The sequence below is a fragment of the Gavia stellata genome, chromosome Z, assembly GCF_030936135.1.
Source record: "Gavia stellata isolate bGavSte3 chromosome Z, bGavSte3.hap2, whole genome shotgun sequence".
NCBI classification, from domain to species: domain Eukaryota; kingdom Metazoa; phylum Chordata; class Aves; order Gaviiformes; family Gaviidae; genus Gavia; species Gavia stellata.
Window position 1 is genome coordinate 73,069,163 of NC_082637.1, and position 21,471 is coordinate 73,090,633.

The following is a 21,471-nucleotide window of genomic DNA, read 5'->3' on the forward strand; positions in this document are numbered from 1 at the left end:
GCTCAGCTATCCCTGCATGCAGAAAAAGTCAAAGCCATACAGCCTCCTCATCCTGGGGATAGGGTGTAAGAAGTGCCTTCCCAGGCCAGCCCAGCAGTCACTGAGCCCAGCAGGGCCTGGCAGCGCGGGTGGGAGAGGAGGCAGCTGTCAGAGAGTGTGTGAGCCTGGCTGTGTTGTGCGCCCTGTCCCCCTGCGCTCCCCCAGGGCATGTGCTGCTGGGTTAGGGCAGTCTCTGACACCCCTATTCCCTGCAGTACTTCTTTTGCAGGCTTTTTCAGGGGTCAGTCTAGACCTTTTGGCCCAGCTTGATCCTACCAGTCCCCAGTCTCCTGTGTCACCAAGTACCAGTTTTTGCCCTGTTAAATTTGTCTTCTCTGATTTGCCCCGGCTGAGTGCACGGCCGTGGCTCTCGCACTGTGGGGTCCAGTGAGCACCGGGTCTGCACCCACTGCCCCGCCGGTTTTGCAGGCTTGGGGCGCATCCCTCCTAGCAGATGGGAACTGCTGGTCCCCTCCAGCCCATGGGCTGTCCCCCTCTGGGCTTGCTTTCAATGTGCCGCATCCCGCTGGTGAATCATTTGCTTCCCGATGCCCGGCTGAGATGTCCTTTTTTAATTATTTTTTCCGCGGCTGCCGCTGGTGTCCTCCGTCTCGCACCCCTCTTGCTGCGGTCCTCCGTCCTTGCCGCCCTCCCCGGGCTGCGCCGCGCCGCGCCCCGCCCCACCGGCCCCCGCCGCCAGACCGGCCCGGCAGGAAGCGCGGCGCGGCGGCGGCGGCCGGGGCAGCCTGTGCGGCCGGAGCAGGTAACCCCGGCCGGAGCTGCGGGTCCCCCGCACCACCCCACCCCCGCCGTCCTCCGGCCAGCTGCCCGGATGCCCCCCCCAGCCCGGTGCTGAGGTCCCCCCGCCCCGGGCCGGGCGGTTCAGGCGGTGCCAGGGTCCGGTCCCCGCCGCGCCGGGCAGCGCAGCCCTGTGCCAGGCTCCAGCAGGCTTCTCTTGTGCTCCAGCGCCGTGCAGCTGGGCTGGGAGGCGCTTCTGCGGCTCCGGGGGAGGGGCGGGGAGGGGCGGCCTTGTGCTGCTCACACCAGCACTTCCAGGAAGGTCTGTGCAGGGTTCACCCTGATCTTCTCTTTTCAGTGATGAGTCGGTGTCGAGCTGCTTTCAGCTAAATACCTCTTTCAGACAGTTCCCAGGCAGCGACTGGACCGAGGGAAACTTGAGGCAGAAGCCCCTCGGCTGTTGCTGTTGGATTTGTCTCGGAGGCTGTGGTTACCTGCTTGGTGGTGCCTGCAGCAGTAGCTCTACGCCAACAGACGGTGACTTCAGTGACATCTCTCCGCATCTCTTAAGAAGGTGAGGTCTCTAGAGTGCTTTGCAGTGCAGATCTGACATGATTCCTTGTAACTTGGTGCTTGAACCCAAAATGCTTACTTGATCCTGTTCACAGTGTGGACCCATGGACCATCATGCTGGCAAGAGGTATAAGTGTGATGGAATCTTCAGATGGTACAGGAGGTCTTTATGCTGGTACTGCCATAAAAGCCCCAGGGTCTGTTAGGGAGACTTGAGACTGCTGCTTCCTCCTGATGATGGTTCCGTTGTGCCAGGCAAAATTAGCTTGGAAATGAAGCTTTTGTGTGTTTCAGAAGCTTAGCTGAGGCAGCACCTTCATGAAGGGTGCTTGTTCCTGGCATTTGTGAATGTGTTCAGCAGCAGGATCCATGGTGTCAGGAGAGTGAAAATAAAAAAACTTCAGTAGCTTTACAAAAAGAGTGAACATTATCTATAGTTGTCTAAAAAGCTAATGTGGGAACAGGCGGGGGCAGCAATAAATGTGATGGGGCTAGGATGGGTAAGCCTTCTTTCAGTCATGAGGGTAAGCCATTCCTAAGAGTGTGAGCTTGGGCAACATCTCTGTGTCCTCTACTGTATTAATCTCCCTTCACCTGTTGTCACACAGCTGGCTATCATGTTCAATAGTTTTGTGTCTGCAGTTGGATTCCCACTAACTTAACACTGCAACAATTTATAAGCATACATATTTGCTTCAGATATGTTAGCGTCTGAACTGAAGTCTCTGGTAGTCTTTTCATTTATTGATCTTTAAACCATGTTTTTACTTAAGAAAAAAATGCAAGAAATTATTTATAGGTATTTTTCTGGAGTGTTAGCTTTCTTTATACAAGGGCCATGGTTGTCTGCAGCTCTGAGCAAAAAATCACACCTGCCATATGGTTAAGCACTTGAAAAAGTGCCCAGAAATGTGGCAGGATTGCCATCCTTGCATGTGATCAAAATTCATCTGAATGTGGATCTGAGTAGGTGGCTACAGCTTTGAAGTCGGACCCTTCTCTGAGAGGGAAGTTGGACTAGAGATGTCCACAGATTCCTTCCAGCCTGATTTTTCTATTTTTCTTTTGCACATTGCGTTCCTCTTGGGAAGCCAGCAGGTTACTTTGGCCACTGAGCAACCAAGTCTCTTTTGCAAGGATCACAGAATTACTTTCTCTGGTGCATAATCCATCATATGATGCCTACTGGATAGAGACCTAACACATGTCATGCAGGCTTTTTAACAGCAATCCTCAGCTGACACAAATGATTTATAAGGATGCTGCATAAGGCTGGATTTTTCTCCAGACACCATGGTTTAAAATATTAGCTGAACATTTCAGTGCAAATGCCAGGATACACTTACCTGAAATCCCTTGACTTGAGTATGTGTCCCCCCCGCCCCACCCTGAGCTTTTTATCTCGCCATGTTTTCTGCAACCTGTTACTTAATGTTGTTGTCTGTGGCTACAAATGCCCTGGTTATTGCTATTGATTTGGTAAGCCCACAGACTGTACTTATTTTTCACTCAAGAGATTGTGGTACTGCTTCTTGGGTGCTAGTCCAGGCTAGTTTAGGAATGTAAAAGGGAGAAAACAGACATATAGAGGTCATCTGAGCCGAGGAAGGCAGGGAGCAATTACCAAAAGTAGAAGTTGGAGACCTTGGCTGGGCAGTTTGAAAGATAGGGAATGGTTTTTGTTGTATGCCAGACCTGAGCTTATTCCTCCTTTTTCATTTGCAGCAGGTTCTGTGACAATGAAGATATAATCAGGATCTACAGGTTACTTATTTACCTAGAGAATTTCCTGTTTCAATCTGATTCTGAGTGTATTTCCTGAAAGAGATGGAAAAAGGATCAGAAAGTGGAGCTTGTCCCCTTGCTGCTCCAGGCAATTTAGTTGAGTCAAATGCAGACAATAACAGCAGCAATGGAGCCTCAACGAAAGAGAAGGATGCGCTTTCCTCTTCTGGAGAGCTGGTGAATGTACAGCTGAAACCCAGCAGAGAAACATCCAGAAAAAAACTCTGTGGCTATTTAAATAAGCTGGGCATCAAGGGGCCAATCAAAACCTGGAAGTCTCGCTGGTTCTTTTACGATGAAAACAAATGTCATTTACTGTACTACAGAACTGCACAGGACATCAACCCTTTGGGGTCTATCGATCTCTCCTGCGCCAGCTTTGACTGCAAGGTGGAAAATGGGGAAGGGGTTTTTGAGATCAGAACACCAAGCAGAGTTTTTACTTTGAAGGTAAGGGGAAGCATCTTCTTGTGGAGGCTGTTATGAAACATTCCCAATCAGGACAGACACATCTCTGTTAAGATATCTCTTAGCTTGGTTTCACTTTAGTCCTCCCAGCCTGGCCTGTTACCATTTGGACCTAAATTACTTGCATTATTTTGGCAAGACTGGGACTCCATTACCTGTGAGATGGCCGTTGTTTAACAGAATAGGAGTAAAAGCTGAAATGGGTGCTGAATTAAAATCATTGAGGAGTCCTGCAGTCTACATGTGATTTGCTGAACAGAAATGAGCTTTCCTGTCTAAAATAGTTGCTTCAGCAGGAGGCTTTGCTAGCTTTTTATCTCTGTGAAAATCGCTATTAAGAAGCTCTGTGGGTGATTCCTGGCTAAAGTAATCGTGACATTTCTGCTTAGCCTTGGAGCATCATAAACCAAAAAATGTACAAAATGATGTCAGCAGTCCACTGAGGTTCTGTTGCTAAGGCCATGCTGAAGATTTACTCTGTCCTCCCAAATCAGTGCTAGGACCAGAGGATATAGCATAGGCTTGACGCAGCTGGCCTTTATTTCTGCTGACTTGGGCAGCGAAGTGGTGGTCAGCCCTTCAGGACGTGTCTCATGCTGATGAAGTTACTCCCCTCCCCTTCCTGTTTTGTGTTATGTTAGGCAACCAGCAATCAGGCAATGATGTATTGGCTGCAGCAGCTACAAATGAGACGTTGGGAATTTTGCAACGCTCAGGGCAGATTTCCTTTGGGCAGCTCCCAGCTTGTGAACGAACCTCTGGCTGGCAGAACAAGTAGGTGTTGCATACGTCAGCCTTTCTTTTGCTTTCAGCCCCACAGTGAGGAATGGTGTTTCTTACCTGAAAGTGGGCAGAGGTTTTGTCCAGGTTTTTAAATGCAGGTGCCAACTAATAATGCTTGGTCGATATTTGGAACTTCTGGCCTTATTATGGATGAATGTGAATGGCCTGTCTCCTAATCCACAGCATGTGGTTGGAGATGCTCAGGTACCTTATGATCACGAATTTCCTCTTGATTTTCCTCATGCGTGTGAAGTGTGCACATTTGGTGTGTCCCCTTGCTCTTGCAAGGCTGTGAGATTTATAGCAAGCAAGGTTTTTTTCAGCGGTGGTGGGATGAAGATGTGCATTCCTAGCAGCGGGAGTACACAGGCCGGTGGATCAGGGCAGAGCACAAGCAGGGTGTCCACCTGTTTAGTTATGGCTAGATGCACATTTTGTTTGAAACGAATAACCCCCACCCTAGTAAGTGTCTGCTCTAAAAGATTCTGGGTACCTTGGCATTTTGCTACAGCAGGCAATAATTTGGTAACAAACAGTGTTTGTAGAGTTTATCATTAAAACTATGAAACAGTGTTTGGGATGGGGGAAAAGAACAGCAACAGCTCCCTTCCTTATTCCTTTAGAGGGTTTGATTGTTTAGAGTTAGTCATTCTCCTATACAAATGGTTGAAGTAATTTGATTATTCTTGAGTAGATGTCTGTATTTGTACATGGAACCTTCAAGTAATTTGACCTAAAAAAAAGGAAACCTGCTCTGCTGTCCTTCTTCCACCTGGCCAGTTGAACATTGAATGTATACCTGTAGTGTAACGTTGTGGCTCTTCAGTTACATGAAGGAACCAAAGTCCAGTGGAAGTCTGTCTTGCTCACTTGCTTCTGTGTCCTGGTTTGTTTTTACATAGATGTTGTTGATGGTGAAGACTTTCTGCCTCCGGTGAAAACACCAACAGAAGCAGTGGGTTTAAAGGCAGCGTCTTTGCCTGCACCCCAAACATCTACCGCTTTGCAGAACATCTCCCTTAAGCACCCTTGGACAGAGATACAGTAAGTGCATGAGGAGAGCTGCAGTGCAGTTGACATGCTGGCCTGCCACTTTGTGCCTTCCTTGCCTGTCATATATTGTGTGAGATGGGACTCTTGCCTAGGTGAAAGAGCCATGAAGCAGCTTTTTGAAGGATATTCCAGGTGAAATTAAACTTCCTGCCAGAGGGTCTTTCACATCCCCCTGTTCCAATGCCTTTCACATCGTGTAGCTCTTAGCAGAGATCCTAGTGGTAGACTTAGGGCTTGGTTAAGCTTTCTTCAGTGTAGGTAGTGGTTTGCATGCCTACTGCAATGCATCTGCACATCGCTCTTGGAAGAGCGCACGGGCAGGTTGAGCTGTACTCTGTGGGCTAGCGATAGAAGCCCATTAGCACTTTCCAGTGGTTTCAAAGCACCTCGAATGCAGTGCACTCTCTAAAGCAGGAACTCCAAGCAAAAGGCGCTTGAGCCTGTAACATGGCCTGACGCTGCACAGCTTGCTACTCCTTGCTGAGTTTCAAGTGTGTGAACATACCCACTGCCTACAGTGATGCTGCTGTCTGCAGTTGCAGTATTTAGCTCCGTCAGGGCTACAAGTTACAAGCCTTGGGCAGCTACAGTTGCACAAAGACAACCCCCATCAGTATCTCCTTAAGTGTGTCCTAGTCACTGACTTAGAGATAACAAAAAATATGTAAGTGGCCACAGGTGTGGTAGGTAGCCTGGCACCTGCCAAATGTTTTTGGTGGGGACGTTTGCTATAGTTTTTTACCACCACTGCTGTGGCTACGATCTGATGCTGATAGGAAGAAAGATCTCCCATGAGACCAAAGAGGATCAGAGTCAGCTGTACTATTTTGCAGGCTATGCATTCTCTTCTCCTCACTTTGATTAAAAATAATATGATCATATCTCATTCCCTCTCCCAAGCCTTGCTTTTGCTAGCTTGAATAACAATTGCCTCTTTTCAGCTTCAAATTGTATTGCTCCCCTGGTTCTGTGAACATTTCTTCCATCTCTATCACTATCAGGCTGGGTCTTCATGAGTGTTGAGTGTCTGATTTCAGCTAAGTTCATCAGATCCCTGAGCAGCTGCTGTCTCAGAGGAAAAACGAAGTGCAGCATGAGGCAGAGAAAAGTAGGAAATTTGCATTGGATGAGTGCCAACTGCAGACTACAGGGAACGAAGGCCTGCTGATCTTATGTGCCAATATGTTCTCTGAGGTCGGAAATGTCTGCTCTTCTGCTGTGGAGCCTTAGTGTAACAAGGCAAAAGGAGAACACATCTAAATGGCAAAAGAAGAACAGTAACTAAATGCCAACTTCATTTACAGTTAGGAAGTAGTTGACCCTGAGTCTTTTGTAGATCTCAGAACAAGGGGTTTGTTTTGTTTTAGCTGAGGCATGACACAGGAGGAGAAGGGAAAAGACCTGTATAGAGATAGGCAACTGTCTCACTTTCCTTTATAGGTTTTACAGGAAATACTTGTGCATTTGTGGTTCTACATGATGCTGTAAAGTCATCTCTTACCGCTTCTGGCGACGTCTGATAGCAGCAGCTGTAACAAACTGGTTCTGAGTCTGACTGCAGTTTTGTTCCTGAATCCCTTTACTGCATCAAGTTGATTGAGTTTGTTGTGGCAAAATTATTAAATGTGGTTCAGAGCACAGGATCTGTGGCTGCTTCAAGTGTGATCATTTTGGCAGTTTGCCTGTGCTGTAGATAGCTGAGCTTTTCTTGGCACCTGGGGATTTCTGCGATGAGCTAAGGAGAGGGAGGGAAGGAAGGAAGGAAGGAAGGAGGAGAATGAGGAGGAGGAGGAGAGGGAGGGAGAGAGGGAAGGGAGGGATGTGGTGTGTCTACTGTTACCTTTGATCACTCTGTCCGGCCTGATGCATTCCCCAAGCACATGGGGAAGGATCTCCAGCTGATTTACATTGCTGTGCTGATACTGATGTTGTGGCACCTTCCTGATTCACACCAGTTACAAACTTGCTCCCCTCAGATCCACCAGTGCAGTGAACAGTTCATTTTCTCAGCATATGGAGGTAGGTTTTGGGAGGAGGGGTGAGATATGAGGAGAGGTAAGGCATTGAGTAGTTGGAATATGCACGGACTGCAGTGATCATGACTTCTCCTGTTCACTAGGTTGTCTTGATCTCCTCTTGTTTCAGAAACACTGTCTACAATATGTGTGGCTCCAAGCAGCTCTGGGGGAACAATGGGAACATCTTCAGCTTCAATGAATTCCAGGAGCGTCCTGAGAACCCGAATGAGGAGCAAGAGGCAGAAGTGGAGGCAGGGTGTGCAGGTGCTTGTTGCTGAGCTATGTGAGCTAGTCTGGGTATGATGCCTTCTAGCAGGGAGGCAGACTTAGCGAGAAAGGGAGGGAGAGCATGGCAAGTTGTCATGGGACATGAAAACTCTTATCACATTGTCTCGGGACCCTTCCTGTGTTATTGGCACAAGACTAACTCTTTGGACTCTGCTTCAGGCTGTTTCTGTCTATCTCCTACCCCTGGAACCTTCCACAGAGGCAAAAATACCATCCATGGTGCCAGCTCATACTGGTATTTCTTTGAGGTAGAAGTTAAATTGCTGCATGGTCAAAGGCTAAACTCAGCAGCTCCACTGCATGCTTGGGAAGTTACCTCTACGTGGTGGTAACTTGCATTTGCTGTGTGCAAGATAGGTGGGTGGGGTGCAAGGTCGGTTAACAGGTACCATAAAACATCACAGCTTTCTTTATGCTGGGGGTACCTGTGGCTGATCCCTACTGTCTGTGCTTCGATCCTGTGGTTCCTAGCAGGTCAATTTTCCTTGTCCTGTGTGTCAGTCTTCTCTGCTGAGCTGTTCTTGAGTCACCCCATAGCAAGACTCTGGAGTCCATAGTAGCAACCCAACTCTGTGTAAATTAACCCTATTTCCCTTCAGTTAAGGAGAGGATCCCGGAGGATGGGAGGATGGAGCTGAGGCTGAACTGGGTTAGGAAAGCCAGGTGGATAAACAGTGGCTTCCCAGGCTTGCCTGAAGAACTGTCCAGGGAGAGGAACTCAATGGACAAAGTGAGTGTCCTACAGCAACAGATCCTGACACTCACAGAGGAAGTCAAGTCACAGAAGGTGAGTCTGGTGAAAAGTCTGCCGCTTCTAAGGGCAGGGCACTGAGACTGGTCACAGAGACTCCCTTATAGCTTGGTGTTAGGCTGAGAAGTGCTCAGCAGGCACTCACTGGGGACCAGTTGAAGCTCCTGACGTTACCTCTTTGTATGTGCCTGATTGTGCCCAGCACAAGGGAGAATGGGCTGCCCTTCAGCCATTGCTAGGGAGTGCAGCTAGCAGATGGGCTGGAAAGGGGAGGTAAAACAAATCCAAGTGCGCTCTGCAGGTGTCTTGCTCGTGCATCTCTGTTGCTCAGTGAATGTATGAAGTACAGTCCTGAATATGTACTGTGACACTGGCAGGAACTGCCAGGCTGAGTATTGCTGTTAACAGCAGGTCATTCTTTTTGAACAGTGATCCACCATTAAGAGGTGATTTCACTGTAGCAGTCAGCGCACGGGTATGGGTCACTGCAAGGGCTGTCTCTCCTGAATGGTACTGTTCTTCATGAGCATGGAGCAATGCCATGGTCTTGGCTAATGATGCTGGTAGCTCTTCCAGTAGAAGAGGCAGGAGAGCCAGGTCCCATGGAGGGCAATCAGTTGCATCCTTGATTTGCTTCCTTAAATAGCTAAGATGGCAGAGTCTGAATCAGCAGCATGTTGCTGGGGCAAGCTTTTGTGCCTGCATGTGTGATGGAGTGAGGGAGGAATCTGACAGAAGGAAGGTTAAAATGGATACAGCAGTTCCCTTCTGGTAGCACAGATAAATTCAGGCTGTATTATTTCCCTCCCTCCCATTTTACCACACTGCTGACCAGATCTCCAGCTTCTCTGGTCTCTGCTGGGCCTCCCAAGAATGATGACTGTAGGAAAGCCAGAATTCAGACAGTGTGAGCAGCAGCTTGTCTGTTAGCAAGCCACATAAAGTCAAGTCATCTGTGGCCTGCTGCAGAGACCTTTCAGGCACAGCTCTGAGAGCAAAGCTTCTCTGCTGGGGAGGCACTGTGATTTCAAGATTGCTGCATTCAGTTTTGTTTCTGAAAGGAGTCAGTTTCAAGATCCTGAGCACCTTTCACTGTTCACTCATTACTGGTTGGGTCTGTGCTGTCCGTGCTGCCATTGCCCTGGGCAGCACTGTGATGCGATGGCTTTGCATTCCCTTTCCAGGAGCTGGTTAAACTTCTCCACAAAGCTCTGGAGGCAGCCCAGCAGGAGAAGCGGGTATCTAGCATGTATCTCACTGCAGCAGAAGATAAGGACAGGCTGGAGCTGGTGCGCCACAAAGTGAGACAAATCGCAGATCTCACCAGTCGACTGGAAGCGCTTGAGCAAGAAAAGAAGGACCTGGAGCAGATACTGGCTCTGAGAGACAGCCACATCCAGGAACTCAAGGAACACGTGCAGCTTCTGATGGAGAAGAACCACGCCAAACAGGAAGTCATCATGGCCTTGACGGAGCAGATGGCCCGAGAGCTCTCTGACCCCCTGCAAGAAGCCAACACCATCGCTGCAGAGACATTGTATAAGCAACAGGAGGAGATTGAGCACCTGAAGGTGCGTGAGGCGGCACAGGTCATTTGGGAGCTCCCATTTCTATGCCCTCTCATTCAGTGGGAGGGTGTTCCTTGTGGGAAGCACAGAATATACTTCTGCTAGTTGCTCCATCTGTCTCCAAACCAGAGGCAGACTAGAAGGAGCTCACGTGATACCAGTACGGTGCTGAAAAGCATCTGGGTCAGTTTCAGCTTCAGCTGGAGCCTGTTTTGTTTGACTTTGTGTCACTATTCAGTGCCTGCCTCTTTCTTCACTCCTCTTTTGTTTCACAGCTGCAGTCTCACTTCCTGCCTTCACTAGCTTTGTTCCTCTGTGTTTCCCTCTTGCAAACAGTTTCCCAATACATCCTGGTTCTTTCCAATTCAGCCTGTTGTACGTCACTATAGGCACAGTTACAATGACCGGGGTGGAGAATTGCCAGAAGAGCCACTTACTGTGTTGTGGGAGAGTGTTTGTTTTTGCTACCAGCCATGGGGCTGAGATTTATGTCAGTTTTTAAAAAAATAGAACAAAACACATATATTCTTCATCTTATTTAGGTGCTTCTCTAGCTTTATATCACCTGGATGTCTCTGTGTTTTCTAATCATGTACAAGCAGTGCACTTAGCATTTTCAAGTGTCTTGTCTATGCATGACACTCCTATTTACTGTTGTGCCTTGATTTCCTTTCTAGGCAATATTTACCCTGGGGAGCCCTGTCTTCTCCCCAGAACATGAAATTGTTGAGATATTTTCTTGTCCTTAACACAAACCACACCTGAGGTCCGTGAACTGGGAGGGGATTCCAAGCCCCTCAAGAACTGTCCTTGTATGACTGTTTTGCTTCGTGGCAGGATGATATTGATGCATACAAAACCCAGAACCAATTTCTCAACTCGGAGATCCACCAGGTTACTCAACTCTGGACAAGTGTTGCTGAGAATGAAAAAGCCCTTCTGATGAAGGTAAGGCAAAATTACTTTTTTTCCTTGGTGAGAGCTGTTACTAATTTCTTTCCAAAGTCGGCACTGGAATGGATTTTGGTCCAAAACACACCAGGAGTAAGCTTTCTTCCCAATGTGTTTTTATAGTGTGACCTTTTTTTTCTGCTTTGTGTTGTTCCCAAATTAGACATGATAATTTTCATTGTTCAATAAAATACCTGCAAAGCTTAGTCTTAAGGGTGCTGAAACTTAACCCAGATTTCTGCATTTCAGCTATGCTTTTGGATACAAATAAAAAAGCAACACTATGTGCAGGGAATCAGAAAATTTTCTGAGAGTTGGCAGACTGACTGAGCCCTGGCTCCATCTAGTCTTGATTTCTTTACCAGGCTTGGCACTGCCAGGTGGCAGCACTCTCAGGTCCTGCAGTTACATCAGAGTTCTTATGTTTTCTTAAGCTCTGTTTTTATTTCTAGCCTTTAAAGTGTGCATAACCTGGTTACTCTCAGACTTGTCTAATCCTACCTTCTGGTCCTGAACCACTTCCCAGGCTGGTGGTGTGTCCTGGCATTTGTTCTGTGCGTTTTCCCTGTGTTTTACTTCCCTGGGTTTTAAGGTATGTCTCCACAGTCTTGGATTCTGGAACAGGGCAAAAAGCTGCTTCTGAAGTGTTATTGCCATTCTTACATCTGTTTGCTTTCTAGTCCTTTGAAACCCTGCCTACGTCCTAACTTACTGCCCTTCTCTGATCCTAAAACTGAGGTAACCTTCAGAAAGGCAGTAATCAGACCAACATGCTCAATGTGAGGCAAACTGCCGATTAAAGTGGTAGTATGACAGTATCCCACGCTCCTTTCTGTCCCCTCTATATGCAGCCTAATTCTCTCTGTGGTTTCTGTTTTGTTTTTGTTTTCAACTGCTGTTTTCCACTGAGCAGGAGTCTTCATTGAGCTTCCTGTGAGACATTGGGTGAGTCTTGTCACCTGTGTGGCCTCAGTTACCCTCCTGTGGACTGGGTATAACACTCCTCATTCCTTTTTTCTGTTTTGTGTGCCCAGGAGTATGGTGGTGGCAGGGACTGTCCTGCTGTTTGAACTCCCTTGGGCTTCCTGTGCTTGGGAAATGTTGTGTACCAGTGCGATGGGACTGGGGTTGCTGAGGGCCATGTGATCACCTTGTCTATGGTGCTACTGTGTATCCTGACAATGGTGTGGTCATAGCTGAGTCCCAGGAGTGGTGTGTTTTGTCGGCATAGAGCTCCATGTGGGGTAGAAGACTGGTCTGAGGAGCAGGGAAAAAGCCTACAGAGAACTCAGCTGCAGTGGTGGCTCTGGTTGTGTCCTGAGCTGAGCTGGCTGGGATATGGCCACCCACTGATGCAATGCAGTAGCTAAAGTAGGTCATGCTGTAGTAGGTTTCCCACTCAATAAGCGACTTCTGTTGCATGCTAGCTACTGCAGCTTGTGCTTGTTCATAGACCATGGTGGTTCATTCATGGCTGCAATTCCACCGACTGTTGAAAACTGCTGGATGTGTTTTCTGGGGCTTTGCTGTGCAGGAGTCTTCACTTTATGTGCAGACCAGGCTAGCAGAGAGCAGTGGCAACACAGGAAGAACCGTCAATGAGTGAGCTCATTCCCTCTTGTTTCCCCATCAGTGTGCCTGCCTGCAAGCACGAAACTGCCAGATGGAGAGCAAATACCTGACAGTCCTGCGGAAGCTGCAGGAGGCTGTGCCTGGCCTGCCCAGCTCCCATGCTGAGTTGGTGAGGAACCTCATCCAGGAAGCGCTCCAGTGGGATGTGAAGGAAGAAGCAGAAGAAGGTTTTAACCTGAACCCTGTAAGGTAAGAGGCAAGAGCATGGGGATATTCACACCCTTGTAGGAATCTAGCCATGGAGGGCAATGCGCAGGCAAGAAAGATCCAGGGTCATTTCTATAGCAGGGACTTGGAGCCATGACCTAGTAGTGGAGGTTGAGGAGGCTGGTTTAGTTTGGTGGTGTGGAGACCATGAGTATCTGATAGCAGCATGTCCTTGTAGGAAGGGGAAGTTAAAGATGGCAGAGCTAAACTTTTCTTGGCAGTGGCAGACAGTATGGCAAGTGACAATAGCCATGGTGTGCCTGGGAGGTAAACACTGGACATGAGGATAAACTCCTTCTGTAGGAGAGGAGGCCACCTGGGAGGTGGGGGATCTCCATCCTTTGGGGTTTTCTAGTCACAGCCATACAAATTCACTGTTGCCCTGTTCTAGTGCTGGGGGCAATCCTCCAGTGAACCGGGGCTGGACTGAACACCTCCAGAGAGCTTTGCCACCAGTGCTGCTGGGGTCCTTGCATTTGTGTTTATGCTTTCTTGGTGAGTTAGTGCCCTAGTTCTGTAGCAGTTTCCATTTCATCTGGTTGGTCAGACTCACAAGTTCTCCAGGTAGCTTTGGAGATGAGACCCCAAGGTCAGGCTTGGTCCTCTGTCAAGAATATAATGATATCTTCTAAGTATCCCAGCCTGTGGACTGATGATGCACAAGACCTCAACGAGCTGTACTATCAGCACTCCCGGTGTTTTCTGATTGGTAGGAGATCTGCATTGTGTACAGGGATACATCAGAAAAGGCTGTGGGTCTCTGATGCCCCAAAGCCTTTGCAATCCCTTCCTACAGAACTGTCTCTGCACTAGGACGTGGTAGGAAGAAGGTACACAAGTTGAGCTAGATACTCCCTTAGGGACAGGGGAGCAGGTGAGGTGAGAGAGATTTGATGACATTGGGCTGTAGCTCAGAGCAAAGTTACACTTGAGTTTGTGTGTGCATGCCATTGCTGCAGGCTCTCATTTGTCTTCAAGGCTCTGAGACAGTGGGCATCGTAGGCTCTCACATGCAGCTGCCAGAGAAGTGAAGGAGGAATACCTGTGCTCCGGCATGGGTGACAGGAACCTGGCAGCTGGCTGTATTTGGCATGGCCCCAAGCAGTGAGTGGCCTTTGAAGCAGGTAGCAGCACTGTCCTTTGAACTAACCTCTGCCTTATGTCCCTCCAGTGAGTATGACGAGTATGGGTTTATGACTGTACCTGACTATGAAGTTGAGGACTGGAAACTTCTGGCCAAAATTCAAGCCCTGGAGATAAAGTCCAACAACCTGCGGAGCCAGGAAGTAGTGGAGAAGCCCCTCCGTGACAGGTGGAACAGCGTTGGAGAGCTGAGCCCCTCTGCAGAGCTGAAGAACCTGATCCGAAATGGCATTCCAGTGGAGCATAGGCAACGGGTCTGGAGGTGGATTGTCAGCCGGCACTGCAGCCATCTGCCTGACCACTACCAGCGACTGTTACGGCAGAGCAAGAGCACCGAGCACCCTGCCTGCCGGCAGATTGAGCTTGACCTGCCCCGCACACTGACCAACAACAAACATTTTTCCTCTCCCACCTCCCAGCTCATCCCCAAGCTCCGGAGAGTGTTGCTGGCATTCTCCTGGCACAATCCTGCCATTGGATACTGCCAGGGACTGAACAGGTGAGGAGCCAGGTAGGCTGCTTGTTCATGGGATAGCACTGAGAAGGTGTAGACACATACTCTAGGCTGTGATTCAAGCAACCCCAGACTCCTGCCTCTCTAGAGTTCTGTCTTGGCTGTAGGTTTTTTGTGGCAGAATTCCGCATTTGACGTCTTTTTTCACACCATGTTGTTGCTGGGATCGAGCAAGCAGCAGTATGCACTTGTTCGGCATCTCCATAGTTATAGAATAGGAAGGAGGAGCTACAGGAGGTAGAGTGAGGCAGTCCCAGAATAACAGCATGAGACTGGGGCTGAATTTCTAGACCTTAATATGCTCAGCAGAGGAACACCCTGGTGATTCCCCTTTTTGCCGAGAAGAGTTGGAGAAAGTGTTGGGAAGTGTTAGAAATGAGGGAGTTGCATCAAATGACATGAGCAGAGGCTGAGGAAACTGCATTTGTTCTGTCTGGAGAAGAGTAGGTTCAAGGAATCTAAAAGCTTCTTTCACTTCCCAGAGAAGGCTGTAAGAAAGATAAAATGAGACTTTTAGAAGTGTGCCATCAAGTAAAAGAGGCACCGGACACTAGCTGCAAGAAGGAAATTTCTGGTTGGACCTTTTCACATGAGGGAAGTCTGTGTAAGTTATTGCTGTTGTTCTTTGGATGGTTTTCAGAAAGACATTTTCCACTCTAGAGAGCCCTTGATATTAGGTATCATCTTTCCAGTCTGGCTGAAAGGGGGTGGGTCAGAGCTGAAGGGGGTAAGGGCTGTGGAAGAGTGTATGGGAAGGTGAGCTATGTCACATAGTGTGGAGAATCTCTAGTGAGCTCTTTACTGTATTGAAATAGCCAAAATTGGCATGCTGCTAACTTCAGCAGATCTACAGAACATCCCATTGGCTGGGGAGTCTGGCTTTGTCACACCAGTTCCACCTTTGACGCTTCCTGTTTGCTGACAGAGGCACATGGGAAAGAAAATCGCAGCCCCATGGTTCCTTCAGAAACCCGCAGAACAGATCACTTGCCTCTCTGACCAACTGTCCTGACACCTTAGATGTTTTGAACGTTCACAGAGCTACAGACATGGCAAGAGGAATCTTGGATTGTCCAGTTCCTGTGCTGGCCTATGTCTCCTCCTGCAGTGTTGCATTGCCTCATCATGTCTTGTCCATCACAGATTGGCAGCTGTTGCCCTCTTGGTCCTGGAAGATGAGGAAAGTGCTTTCTGGTGCCTAGTCCATATTGTGGAGAACTTAATGCCGGCAGACTACTACAGTGACACACTGATAACATCACAGGTGAGCTGGGCACCCTCACATCTGCTTGGACTCTGATACAGTGATTTATAGTACAGGTTTAAAAGCAAGCAGTCAACTTGCAGTGTGTTTGATTTCTCACAGGACAGCCATACCACCTTGCATTCCCTTCCATTGTAGAGGTGTTGTAGACTTGAGAGTACAAAGTTGTTACATGCACAGGAGCAGCAAAATTGATCCCCAGGAGTAGAAAATTGGGCACCACTCCTGAAAATTATCTCGAAGGTCAGGTTAGTCCGAAGGAAGGTGCCCATTAATTGCACAGTTACTTATTTTAAGGAGGGTCTAGTAGAGGTGAAGCAGCAAACTCTGACATGTGTAGAACTAAGTATGAAGAAGGCACCATTCTGCAGCCCTTCAGGTGTTTCTTTGGAAACTGCACCCTATCTTTGGAATGCCATGTGCAGATGGAAGAAAATGCTGACATTTTTATATTCACTGTACTTGCCTCAGTTCATGATCAAATATAGTGTTAGTTCTGGCTTTGGGGTTCCCTCCAGATCAGAAAGCCCTCTGGCCATTTGATGTAAAATATTGTTCTGTGAGTAACTTACCCTCCTGGTTCAAAGTCACTGGATTTTGTCACAAGGTTTTCAAGATGTGTTGTCTTGTATCAGATATACTACGTCCTCTCAGGCACACACAGAGACAAGATAAATCCCATATAGCTCAATGGAATTGTAATTGTGTGCCCATACCATTCACACCCAGCAGCGCTCAGTGTGGTGAGTCTGGCCATGACCTTGGTGTCTTTAGTGTGTGTGGTCCTTTCAGAGAGAAGAGGGTTCTATCTGTGGGCCCACAATAGATGACAATACATGTGTCAGTAGCTGAGAGTGACAGATTGTGCTACTGAATTGGCTGACTAATGCTTACTGGGACAGTAGTGTGCTGGTGGAGAGGCCAAGCCACAGACTGGGGAAGCAGCCAAATCCGGAGCAGGTAGTGTTAGCTGTGAAATTTCATAGGCGGCGCTCAATACTTGACAAATAGTGATTGACAGGGAAAACATGGCAGACTGAAGACACAGAGGCTCCCCTACATTTGGTGAGAAAAGACTGTCAGCTGAGGAAGCCTTTTTTAGAAAGACTTCCTGACCTTATGGTTGGTCTCTGAAAATCTAGCCAAGACCTAGGTAAAGAGGAAGGTCTACGGTGATGCTTTGTGTGTTGGCTTGATAAAGTGAAATCTCTGAGTTGGCTGGAAAACTTAAGGTTTAGTTCTTGCAGATTTTAAAGACCAAGCGTAGCACCTCATCTGGTTTTTACCATTATGCCACAGCTAAGTGGGCTGACACAACTGGAGCAGTAGTATGATATGGCATAGGGGAAGACCTAACCATGATCTTGCTCCTTAGCACTTGCCCTCATGATGAAGCCTTTATAAACCTGGGTCAAGGATCTCACCAACTGCATTTCTGTGTCTCGGCTCATGCAACCAGAAGCATAGCACAGACAGTACTCAGACCACAAAGAGAAGCTAAATGAGAAGATCACGTCCTGCTTGTGAAGTCAGAGGGATTCTAGGTGTTTATTCTGTTGGGCCATGTGCAGTCATTCAGACCTGGGCAGGTTTTAATCCCTGTCATTCAATTGGATGCTCATGACATCACAGAAAATCCCAGTAAGACTGATGCAGGAAGATGTGGCAGCATTTTCCCTCTTCACTTGGAGGTTGGGAAGGTATATGGCCTTTTGAGTGAGAAGAACGTATGTATCTCTGCTTGTACTTTGGCCCTGTTTCAGCTCCACACCTTGCACTGGGTACAGTGTACAAGTATGCTGCTCAGTAATTTTGGAAGGTTGGGAGACAAAGGATGCTCTGCTCTTCCTTGGGTGTGGCTAGGCTAGAAAGCAGCACCAGTGATTACTGTGGCATGCATGGGCGACTGTCCTGTTGCACCACTCCTCTCCTCCAACACCAGGACTGCTCTTGACTTGGACTTGAATTGTTTTCTTTTTTTGTCAACTTCAGGTAGATCAGAGAGTCTTCAAAGACTTCCTGTCAGAGAAGCTGCCTCGTCTCATGGCTCATTTTGAGCAGTATCGGATTGATGTCTCACTCATCACCTTCAATTGGTTTCTGGTGGCCTTTGTGGACAGCCTGGTCAGCGACATCCTCCTGCGAGTGTGGGATGCCTTCTTGTACGAGGGAACTAAGGTGGAACTCTCAGTCTAGGCCTTCCTCCCATCTGCACCATCTCTGTGACATGATGACAAGGCGATGGATATACACATGTGTCGAGGAGATGTGGGGTTCAGCCTCTTGTCCTATCCTGCCTGTTTGGTGGGGTGCCTCGATGCCTCCCAGCCTCTGTGTTGTCTATGTACTTGATGCTGGTAGGCAGACCTAGTCCCTGATACTGTGCACAGTATCCCTGGCACTTTTTAGCAGGTAGTCCTGCTATGAAACAGCTCTCTGACAGGCCACGGTATCTTCTGCTCTGTGACCTGAACACAGCTGAGAGTATGACAGATACAGGTAGCAGAAGATGGGCAGAGAGTTAGTATTTCTGAAAACATGAGTCTTGCATTGCCCCTGTGCATAGGGGGAACTGGAGAACCCTTGCAAAATCCCTATGGAGTCCTTTTGGAGGACCTGGTATGCTCTGGGGTTGTAAATTAGCTTACAGAGGGTCATTCTTTTGGGATTAGCTCTGTGCTAATCCCAAGAGAATTAGGCCTGTCCAAATGCAGCCTACTAAGAGCAGTAGAAGCCCAGTGTCCAGCCTGTACTGCAGTGCTGTGTGCCTCATCCCATGTTTTATGCCAGAAGGGCCTGGTTCTTCAACTGCCTAAGACTTTGTCAACTCAAATACCTTTCAACCCTCCAGGTGATCTTCCGCTATGCTCTTGCGATTTTTAAATACAACGAGGAGGAAATCCTAAGAATTCATGACAGTGTGGAGATCTACCAGTACCTACGCTTTTTCACGAGAATGATCATGGATGGCAGGTAGGACTGTGGGTTGTAGACAACCTCCTATCCTAGGTTAGTACTTGCTTGCCTGTTAAGTCAGCCTAAAAAGAGTTGTGACCAGTCTGTTAAGAGAGATGCATGTGCATTGGCAGGTCCATGGGACATGGATCAGTTTGTCTCTTTGACTTTCCCTTTATGGTGTTACTTAAAGTCTGTTTGGCTTGGGCAAAGGCATGCTACACCAGAGCAAGCCACAAAGTCTGGGTCAGCCTCCTTTTTACAGCAGCTGGAACTTGTGGTGCCACTTGCTGGGTTTCTTTCAGCTGTAGTTGGGGTATTTGGGAACACAGCACCATTCACAAGCTTTAATGGCAACGTGTCTGAGAGGAAAATTTCTGTGATTAGAAGAGCTCAACGTCAGGAATATTCCTCCCCCAGGGGCCATCAGAATTGGCATCTGATCCACCGTTTCCTGACTGGTGGCTGCACGTTAAGAGGTGGTGTGGTGTAAGGCTGTTGCTTGGGTTGGTGTTTGTGTGAGAAGGAATTGCCTGTGATTACTTTAAGACTCTGCTGCTTGGTGACTTTTGAGGTCAGAGAGCTGAAATCTGAGGCCCTACTCTTTGCCTACGCCAAGATGCACTTGGAGTATCTGTTAACATTTGTTACCAGCCAGTAAATCAGTTCACCAGACCTGTCTTTTCCATCGTAGGAAGCTGATGAACATTGCCTTCAATGACTTGAATCCCTTTCCCATGAAACTGCTGAGGAACCGGCGGACAATGCATAGGGAAGAGCTGGAGGCAGAGCTGTGCGAGCTGGAACAGATCAAGGCAGCCTATGTAAAAGAGAGAGCAGAGCAGGGGCCTCAGGACCTGAAGGAGGTTGTTAGTGAAGAGGAAGAAGAGATTTAACAAAAACAGAGTTCCTCATCACATCCCTCCCACCTTGCAGAAGGTCTTCAGTAGCAACTGTCTGTAAGAAATGGAGCGGAGGAGCAAAGATGATCACACAGCAGGAGTTCATCTGCCGCAGGAATCAGGGCTGTAGGTATAGGACCATTTGGGGACCAAGCCAGACTTTGTAATGGATTGAAAAATGTCAAAGGAGTTTTATCCTCTTCTGTACTGCTCCCCATTCAGCCCACCCTGTCCTGTGCAGTTCAGGATTACAGCTGAAGGTCCATAGGAAATATCAGTTGTGGTGCCGTGACAGAAGTTGACATGGTGCAAAAGACCCAGCCAGGCAGGGCTTTTCTACCTTTTCTGATGGAGGCTTGAAAGAGGTCTTTATGTACAAGTAAAATTGCCAGAAATAATGAACCGAGAGCACTCCCTCTTTGGTACCTAAAGCTCCTAAATTGGTTAGGAAGGAAACCTGCTCTTTGAAGGCATGGTGCCTTCAGTGGCTAGCCTGCCAGCAGAGCATGTGTTTAACATTGCCGTTACTGAGTTATGACACTGTCTCCAGACGAGTGTTGGGCCTGAGAAAGTCCTGGGAGCTGGAGGACATCTTCCCATGGGACTCAGGCTGGGACAAGTGAAATGGGTTGTGGAAGAGCGGAGTTGCCTCTGCAGTTTATTTTGGTTCCTGTGGAAGTCTGTGGGAGCACAAGGTGCATGTCCCTGCCTGGCTGGGAAATGCTGGGAGCTACCACTCCTTTTTGTTTAGCTTTGAGCAGAGCCATCTATGGGCTGGCCTGACACTGGCAGTACTGTGCCTTTCAGAGATGAGTTTGCTCCACAGAGAAGCTCTCATCTCAGTGTGAAACCAACTGCAGCCTGGCTGCAGGCAGGGCCTAATGTTGTGGAGACTTTGGCTACTGGGGACACCTGGGTCTTCTGATCGCCTCATGCTTGGCCAGGATGAGTGTGTGGCCATCTCTCTGCCTCACAGTTACGCTTCTCCTGTGCTGGATTTCTACATTGATATCCCTGTCTCTGACCCCCATTAAAAATGGGAGGGAGGAGGTCTTTTCTGTAGAATTTTCCAGTACTGAAGGTGTTTGACCCATGGAATATGGCCCTCTGGGGGTGAACCTGCAAACCACTTGGACTAGGTCACAAAAGATGGCTTGATATTCTTTAGAAAAAAACATTAATTTCCCCTGAACCAAGGAGCTGGCCTCCATGGGTCTAACACACAGAGATGCCCTGCCTGCCTCTGGGAATGGCATCTGATAGCCATGTCCACTTCTTCCCAGGCCTGCCCATCCCCTGGGCTGGATGCCCTGCCTGTGCAGCTCAGTCCTCCACAGGCCCCGGATGAGTCAAGTGCTTCAGATAAATACAACTTCTTTTCCCTAACATGGTGCCAGATCCTGCTGCTCTGCTTTCCTGCTGAGTGGTGCTTATTCCAGGTGTGCCTGCGGTGCTGGCACTGACAGCATGCAGCAGAGCCTGCTGTAAGGGGGGCTCTGCTCTACATTTTTAGACTGACCTCGAACGCAAGCCCATTCAGTGGATGATACCTCCGTTAAACCTCTTGTGGTATAAAGTTGTCAATGCTTGCAGAGAAAGGGAAAAGGAGCATTCATAGCCCATGCTATTCTCAGCCAGGTGGGCCGAGGCCAAGATCACAGACCTGGGTGGAAACAGCACCAGCTTTTATTCACCTGAGACATGTGGTCTGCCTCAGCTCTGCCTTAGGCAGAACTGGACAAATCAGCCAGTTTCAAAGAATTATACAAGTCTGAGTTGGGAGAGAGCTGTGGAGGCCAATCACACAGTATGGAAGTAATCAAAGTTGAAATGAGGTTT

At 48.3% G+C, this 21,471-nt stretch overlaps 1 protein-coding gene across 2 annotated transcripts; it reads left to right on the forward strand.

The window, feature by feature from the left end:
• Positions 1-3,177: 3,177 nt before the first annotated feature.
• Positions 3,178-20,747, forward strand: TBC1D2 (TBC1 domain family member 2). Of its 2 annotated transcripts, none has more exons than XM_059833300.1 (13): positions 3,178-3,585; positions 4,245-4,377; positions 5,289-5,430; positions 7,585-7,727; positions 8,345-8,532; positions 9,681-10,067; positions 10,902-11,012; positions 12,649-12,836; positions 14,026-14,496; positions 15,655-15,775; positions 17,768-17,953; positions 18,627-18,748; positions 19,425-20,747. In XM_059833300.1, the coding sequence occupies exons 1-13, from the start codon at positions 3,178-3,180 to the stop codon at positions 19,624-19,626; spliced, it is 2,802 nt and encodes a 933-aa protein (XP_059689283.1). In that variant the 3' UTR covers positions 19,627-20,747. The 2 variants fall into 2 exon arrangements, with proteins under 2 accessions (XP_059689283.1, XP_009808061.2); XM_009809759.2 differs by having other exon boundaries at positions 7,585-7,721.
• The last annotated feature ends 724 nt before the right edge of the window (positions 20,748-21,471 follow it).

Excerpts from the sequence above, each read along its gene's own strand:
- TBC1D2 (XM_059833300.1), top strand. The coding sequence starts at position 3,178 with ATGGAAAAAGGATCAGAAAGTGGAGCTTGTCCCCTTGCTGCTCCAGGC. Across the intron at positions 5,431-7,584 it reads CACCCTTGGACAGAGATACA|AAACACTGTCTACAATATGT; the intron begins GTAAGTGCATGA and ends CTCTTGTTTCAG. Across the intron at positions 8,533-9,680 it reads AGGAAGTCAAGTCACAGAAG|GAGCTGGTTAAACTTCTCCA; the intron begins GTGAGTCTGGTG and ends TTCCCTTTCCAG.